The sequence below is a fragment of the Phodopus roborovskii genome, unplaced genomic scaffold, assembly GCF_943737965.1.
Source record: "Phodopus roborovskii unplaced genomic scaffold, PHOROB, whole genome shotgun sequence".
NCBI lineage: Eukaryota > Metazoa > Chordata > Mammalia > Rodentia > Cricetidae > Phodopus > Phodopus roborovskii.
Window position 1 is genome coordinate 28,405 of NW_026125473.1, and position 8,085 is coordinate 36,489.

Here is an 8,085-nt window from a genome sequence, read left to right on the forward strand (position 1 = left end):
TCCCTCACCAAAGCTGTATCCCTTCTGTCTATTATCTTCCTTCCCTTGGAGGATGTCTTTGCCCTTTTTTCCTTTTTTTTAATTTTATTTTTCAAGACAGGGTTTCTCTGTAGCCTGAACTGGAACTCACTCTGTAGACCAGGCTGGCCTCGAACTTACAAAGACCACCTGTCTCTGCTTCCCAAGGGCTGGGATTAAAGGTGTGCACCGCCACCACTTGTGGTCTTTGCCTTTTTTTTCTATAGCTATCTAGATTCTTTCATCCCTGGGGGAGTCCCAGAAGCCACAAGACTAGGAGAGAAGAAGGACAGAGAAGCAAATGTGGCTTTGCTTGCTCTACCCCTGTAGATCAGTGTATGTCCACTTATGCCTCTGTTGAGGGATGGGTCTAACCATCCCTTCCATTGTGTTGTCAGCTGGTTGGAGCCTGAGTCAGGGTGCTGCCCTGTACCTCCCTCCACTGGCCTCTCCACTGAGCTTGTCTTCTTATTCCCCAGGGGTGGAGACCATCACTGTGTACGAAGAGATCCTGAGGCATGCTCATTATCGGCTCCGACGTGGAGCCGCCCTGTATGCCAGGAAATTCAGGCTTTCCTGCTCAGAGATGAATGGCCGTTACTCCAGCAATGAATTCATCGTGGAGGTACTCAGAGAATCCCATTCCTTTCCAGGTCACCTGCTCCTGGCAAGGAGCCAGGATGTATCAGCCTCGGATAGCAGCTTGATGGACAGGGACTTTGTTGCATTGAAGACTCCTAGACCCATGACAGATGGAGGAGGCAGAGGAGGAGGAGATGTGGGGTGATGGTTAAAGTGGTAGGGATGGGCAATTTGGCTCACTGCTAAGCCCAACGGCCTGCTTGAATGTGGTCCTCAGAAACTGCAAGGCAGAGAGAACGCTCTCCTGCAAGTTGTCCTCTAAGCTCCACACACATTATGTGGTAGGAGCCCCTACCCCAAATGAGAGAGGGGTGTACTGAGTGAGCTTGGAGTGGGGTGGAAAGGGCCCTGGTGAGAAGCAGTTGTACCTACAGAGTCCTCCCTTTCCCCAGGTCAATGTCCTTCATAGCATGAACCGGGTGGCCCACCCCAGCCATGTGCTCAGCTCGCAGCAGTTCCTGCACCGGGGTCATCAGCCTCCTCCTGAGATGGCTGGGCACAGCTTGGCCAGCTCCCACCGGAACTCCAGTAAGTAAGCTTAGTGGGCCTGAGGGGTGTGGCATGACCCCCGTCCCTATATCCTTGGGAGGGGAGGAGGGTGAGACAGTAGATTCTGCTCTCCATGGTACCTGCCTTAGTGATGGCTGTGGGATAACTTGTGCATCTCTCTCCCCGTCCCCGGACTGTTAACTCCACTATGAAGGTGAATCCTGAGTCGGTGCCGGGTGCTCAAGCCTGGAATCACAAGGCAGTGAGGGGGTGTAGGCATTTTATTATTCTTGCTGCCCTCCCTGCTCCTAATGTCAGGTTAGCTGGCATCTAGAGCTCTTCTGCAGTGAAGTTATTAATTTAGTGCCTATGGCATACCAGTACTACCTGAAGATGCGGCTTTTAGTGAGAATAAAGGGCTTTTAGGTGTTATATGTGGTGTGCATGCTTAGGGTGCCAGCACTCAAGAGGCTGGGACGGACAAGAGGGAACCCTGCTTGAGCTATGTGATGAGACCTGTCTATTAAGGGGGGGGGGAAAGAAGACAATGAGGGAGGTGACAAAATAGCTCATTGGGTAAAGACACGTGTTCTCAAACCTAATAGTCTGAGTTCGACCCCTGGGATCTACAAAGTAGAAAGAGAGACAGAACCCTGAAAATTGGGCTCTCCATACATGTACTGTGGGATATACCTTAACACACACACACACACACACACACACACACACACACACACACACACACTACAAAGAATTACAGAATAGCCACCCCACCCTGTGGAAAGAGTAGGTACTATTAAACATGTAATTGTATGTTCTCTGTAAAAGCCCAAGAATATTTTTGTGGATGGGGCAGTCTTGCTGGCTGGTTATGGTCCTTTATGAGTAGCTCAATGTTTGTTTTCTAATACAAAGGGTTGCTTGATTGCAAAAGAAAAATTAAAAGCAGAAGGGAGAAAACATGAGTATAAAGAAGAAAAGTCAGCCTTACTTCTGTCAAAGTGAGGCTGCCTCCTGCTAGGGCATGTTATGTTTCTACTGTGTTTCATTCATCTGTCTATCTATCTCTATCTGTCTGTCTGTCTGACTGTCTGTCTATCATGTATCTATGTATGTGTCTTCTATCTATCTATAATTTATAGAGTTGACATCACACCATCTTATAACCTGATGCTTACACTTAAGATTATAAAATAAGTTGTTAAAATCTGAACAATGGTTGTACATTGCTGAGAGTGACTTTTGGGAACCCTTTTAGAATTATTTTTAAAGCCTGTTTGGAGGTGCATTTATTTATTTTTGTCACTTTTGAGACACACCTTGCTTTTGGCCCAGTGAACTTACCTAACTTCAGTATCTGCTCTTGTCATGGTTGACTCTAGAGATCATGTCAATGTTTTAAGCATTAAGCCCACCCCAAAGACCACAGACCGTCACTTTTGAAAAGCAGCAAAAGTCACAGGCTCTTTAGGCAATTCCCAGAGGAGCTCTTGGCCACTGGGTCACCTCATGAGCCTTTTTGTTGGGTTGGATGCTGGGCTCTGCTCCCATGGGTAGACTCAAGCTGGATCTGGATGCCATGGCTCTGATTGCAGTCCTTTCTGTCTTTGGTTTGAGGTCCCAGGAGGGATGTCCTTGTTCTAACTGCCCAGGGCTTCTGCCCAGCGTGCTTTGTCCTGGCTGGCTCCACAGACAGTGTTTGTCATCTCTCATCCCCCTGCTTTGCCAGGGCTGCTCTGACCCTTGTGTGCTATGTCCTTTTGTGACTTACATCTAGGTCAACCACACTTCCTATTGAGATTTCAATAGACAGCAACTACCTACCCTTTGCCTCTTCCCTTATTTTGGCCCTAGAAGGCACAGAGTTCACCATTTTTCTGAGGCCATTTGTGAGTGATACAGCTTGAGTTCGCACATTTACCAAACCTCTTTCGTACACTGCTTCTGACACCAAGGTATGTCTTCCCCTTCATCCCCTAAGTCCAAGCACTGCTTTGCAGAACTAGGGCTTCATGAAGCTGAACTACTCTAAAGCTGCAGTAGAAGTAGCTCTACCACCTCAGAGGTAGGTGAGCTGTAGACTAGTTAGGTGTATGCGAGAGTGGATGTAGCTCTACCATCTCCTCCAGAGACAGAGGCTAACTTCTGTGCAGCTTCTTACACATCAGACAAGAGATCCCGGTGAATAAGAATGGTCAAGGGCAATTTTGAGATATATGTGGAGTTTGCACTTGTGTCCTGGAGAGAAAGAGGTCCTAGGCAGGCAGAAGGAGGATGATAGAGTGAGCATTTGAGAATAGTTAAGGAGCGAAAGATGATGAAGACATTACACTGTTATCCCAAACACTGATTCACGTCTATTGTATGAGGAACTCTAAAATTTCTTGGTGATTGGTACCCCAAGTTGATTCGAGTCAGGTATCAGTGGTTTTTTTTTATTTGACTTAATTCTAATTAACTAATTAATTAATATTGTGTGTTTGGGTGTGTGTGAAGTGTATATGTGGGCACATGTGTCAGAGGTCAGAGGACAACTTTGTGGAGCCAGTTATTGTCTTCTGTCTTCCCGTGCTTTCCAGGGATGGAACTCGGGCCACTAGACTTGCAGACACCCTTACCCACTGAGCCATCTGGTCAGCTCTATCAGGGTTTAACTTTAAAGATCCCCATGTAACTCCATTGCTGAGCAAACTTTGGGGACCATTTCTCTACTTTGATGTTCATAAGTACCTGAGACACCACAGCAAGACATGCAAAGAAATAGTATTAAAAAGAAACAAAGGGACGAATCTGAGTAATGGAGTAGAATGGAAAGAATATTGGGGGTACTGGGGTATGAAAACAGCCTTGTGGAACCCTGCATAAGGAAACAACAAAAAGCAAAAGAAAAAAGAGAATTCCTTCTAAAAAGATGACTAATTCTCTCAGGGTTAATGACTGAAAGAAAGAAGAGAAGAAAGGGAGAAAATAAGCCTGGCACAGCGTTGTGTCCTTATGCTTCTAGCTACTTGGGGTGGAGGCAGGAGGATTACTCCAGCCCAGGAGTTCAAATCCAGCTCAGGCAACAAAGCGAAATGCCATCTCATGAAACCAAAATAAAACAAGCCGGACCCAAAGTGCTTTAAAGAGAAAAGAATTAGGAAGCAAGGAAGAGGGACAATGGAGGGAGGAGCTTGAGATGGATGAAGCCGGGGACGGATGTCAGTTCTTACCAAGTGTCTGCTGTGAGCTGCTGTGTGGTTGCAGAGCTGTGCAAAATCTGAGTCAAAAATCCGAGCTGGCAGCTACCACAAAAGGAGCCTAAAGAAGTGTGGGATCATAGGGTAGGGACTGGGCGCAGAAGGACATCTCTTCCGAGGTCCTTTCTTCATCAAGGGGGTGGTGTTTTGCTGGTCTATAGACAGTGCTTTCAACAGTGTCTCTACGATCACATAAACCATTTGCTAAACACCCCTTAATGTTAGCTGCAGTGGTCACTCGAGGCCAGGATTCTCTGCATAGCTCATATGCAGCAAGATCTAATGGGCGATTTGAAGCCGGTAGCTAATTTAGAAATTCTCCCAACCTACTGGCTTGTCCTAATGAATCAGAGTTGTTGGCCTACTGCTGGAGTGTCTGCATTTGTCATTTTTGATGTCACTTCATGTTCATGGTAATCAACTTGTCATTTCCGTCATTATGTCAGGGCCTCAGGGGGTACAGATGCATCTGATTTGGGTTCATTATTAGTGTAAGGTCACCTGTTGTGGCTTGCACTCTGAAAGTGGGATTGCCTAGGCTTGGCCACCCGGGCCAACTGCTGGCAGGGTCATTACTCCTTGGACTTGTCCAATGACCTGGGGACCCTGAGAGGGGGTTATTCTGAGCACGTTACAGAAAGAGAAGCCCTGTCCCCTTTCCCCTTCCTCCCCCATGCCCAGGCATTGAGAAATGCTGATTCAACCAGGCCCATCTTTGCCTTGGAGCCAGTGCCTAGTGAGCCTGCTGGCACCACCCCCACAGAGTTAGCTGTGTTTGGCAACTGGTTCCAAATGGGCCATGGATCAGGTCAGGATGTGAACCAGCTTGTCAGAGAGCCATCAGGGCGGCCCCAGGGAGGTGTGTGGCAGCCAGGGCTGGCATTCTCCATTTACCTGGTTGGTCCTGGAGTGGTGGCTGTTTCCATGCTTGGCTGCTGGCAAGAGGGGTTTGCGGCTGGGTGTGTGGGGCTTTTATACTGTCTCTATGCTGTTCTGTTTCTTCAGGCAAGAGTTTTAGGATGCAGGTAAATTTGAGGCTGGGCTGCAATGTGACGTCTACGTGTATGGCTTGCTTGTGTGACTGCTAGTCTCGATGTGTCTGGGACACACACACACACACACACACACACTGTCTGGGGTGTGAAGAGAGTGTGAGCCCATGTGGCAGGTAGTGATCCAGCTGCCCAAGAGGGCTGTGGGCTTGGGAGTGCATCTGTGGGGTCTCTTCCTTCACTTGCTGTCACGGGGGTTCGTGGTCCCCCTGCTTTGGCTCCTTATGTTTCTCCGGGTGCCCTGTGTGTGTGTGCAGAAGGGGGCTCAGGTTGTGGGTACAGCCGCTTGTTCTGTGGCCCTTAGGGCCCATGCCTGTGGTGCTTCCGTCTTCCTTCAGGGGGTTGCTTGGTTTGCCCAGCTGGTAGGGAGTTGGGTGACGCTGCCTATACGGATCTTTGGTGCCGTGCTAGAAATGCTGACGCATGTCCCATTAAGCCTGCTGTGTGAGCAGGCTGCTAGGTGGCTGGTACAGGCAGGTGTGTGGGCAACTGGAGGGCTGGCTCGGGTGTGGGGCCTGGCGATGCTTGTCCAGCTGTGTGTCCACTCGCTCCTCGTTGGCATGTGCCTGTGCGTGCACGTCTGCTTGTCCACCATCAGCTCCAAAGTCCATGTGAGAGTGCACGTGCCTTTCTGCTTCTCACTGCCCGTGAGAGTCCATGCACCCCTCAACCTGGGCATCAGAATGAGGCTACAGGGCGGTAGGCCTGGGGGCGCAGGGTTAGAAGGAGGGACACCCAGGGGAGAGACTGGGGAGGGACAGAAGCCCCGCAGGACCAGGAACCCCAGGCCTACAAGGAGAAGGGAGTTGCCACGGAGCAGGACTGAGCTCAGACCAGGTGGGTAAGTGAAGGGGCCATTCCTTGCCACTGGGACCTGTCACCAGCCTTGGGGACAGCAACTCCCTCTGGTCATCAGGCTAGACTTAGAGCTGTTTCTCTTCTCATCCCAGTCAATCCCCTGTAGCTGCCCCTCTCTTTCCCTCTGGGAGATAGGTGTTTCCCAGGGAAGGTTCAGGCAGGAAGACATAGGCAGCTTCTAGTCTTTACCATTTTTCCAGAGACAATATGGCTGTTCAAGGCAGCACTAGGCTGGGGGCTTCTCCACACCACCCAGCTCTCTTTGCACACCCCCCTTCCTATCTGTGTGTCTTTGGCCTTTGGAGCAGCCTTTCTTCACTTCCTTCTTGTTGACCCCTCTTGGTGGGGTCTATTTTTCTTCCAATTTCTCAAGTTAGTCACGTCTCAAGACCTCCTTGAGGGCAGGCGGTCTTCTCTTCCCAGGACCTCTTCCGTGTGCAGTCTCTTCCCCCAGCACCCGACAGCCCCTGTGCCCGAGTCCCCCAGGTGTGCTGTGTCCCGCTGAGGCCTTGCTTCTCCCGACAGTGGTTCCCAGTGCCGCGACTCTCATCATTGTGGTGTGTGTGGGCTTCCTGGCGCTCATGGTCATCCTGGGCCTAGTGCGCATCCACTCCCCTTCACCGCCGCGTCTCCGGAGCTGGCGGACCCTCAGGGGCTTCCACTGACCCGAAAGACCCCGACCTCTTCTGGGACGACTCTGCTCTCACCATTATCGTGAACCCCATGGAGGTGAGTGGCCTGGGGGAATGGCGGGGCACATCTATGGCAAATACCCCTGATGAGGGCCCCGGACCCCGATGAAAGCTGTTGGTATGGCTGATGAGGCCATGGGGGAGGAAGAGAGACTGCGGAGGAGATGGGGAGGGGACACCGTGATGGTGCATGCATACGTGTCTTCAAGGAGAGGTTATGGTAGGCTGTTGAGCTCTTGCTCTCTCTGCTTTCGTCCTCTCCAGTCCCTACCAGAACCAGCAGGCCGGTGTGGCAGGGGGTTGCTGGGGGCCAGCAAGAGGAAGAGGACAGCAGTGACTCAGAGGCAGCCGACTCCCCCAGCAGTGACGAGAGACGCATCATTGAAAGCGCCCCACACCGCTACTGAGGCTCTGACCCTGCCTAGAGAGAGGCTTGCCCTCGGGAGACAGGCGCGCAGGAAGGCAGCCAGGAAGGCATTCTGAGAGAAGAGAGACCAAGGGGAGAAAGAGCCCTTCGCACCGAGTGCTCCTTCAATCTCAGAGCCCCAGCAGGCCCCACGGGTTGCCCTCTTCCTCCAGCCTACCCTGGCCTTGGGCTGTCCTTTCTTCCCTGGCATTCTCCCGAGACATCTGCCCCAGCTGGCTGCGCTGGGAGAGTGGCTGGATGACTTTGGCTGCCCTGTAGCCCACCTGTGGAGGCACACCCTGTCAGCACAGCCTGTGTGGGGAGGACATCAGCAGCCATGGTTGAGGTGGCAGTGGGATCCATTGGGAGCCTGCTGCTGGGCCCGTCCCTTCTCTGTCCTGTCCATTGGGGCTCCCGGTTTCCCTTAGGACCCCTCACCTCTATCTCCGTTTCACTCTGGGGATCCCCGCTCCTCTCTCTTCTCAGTCTCCTCCCTCTCTTGTCCTCTTCTCCTCTCCTGCTTGAGCAGACCCAAGGTCCCATAGTCCCTGCCCCGATCTCCATGGCCTGCTTGTGCTTAGGTTGTGGGGAAGGAGGAGGAGTAGGGACCCCGGGTGTATTATATAGTGTATATTTTTTCAATGTTGTCGTGAGCGCAGCTCCTGTGTTTCTGTGTGCAGCTCACAGCC

At 51.3% G+C, this 8,085-nt stretch overlaps 1 protein-coding gene across 1 annotated transcript in view; it reads left to right on the forward strand.

The window, feature by feature from the left end:
- The window catches only part of LOC127215545 (calsyntenin-3-like), a 29,177-nt gene extending 22,078 nt beyond the window's left edge, over positions 1–7,099 (forward strand). Inside the window, 4 exon segments of the mRNA XM_051175951.1 lie at positions 498–643; positions 1,053–1,188; positions 6,824–6,912; positions 6,914–7,099. Coding sequence (XP_051031908.1) covers positions 498–643; positions 1,053–1,188; positions 6,824–6,912; positions 6,914–7,099 — 557 coding nt within the window.
- The last annotated feature ends 986 nt before the right edge of the window (positions 7,100–8,085 follow it).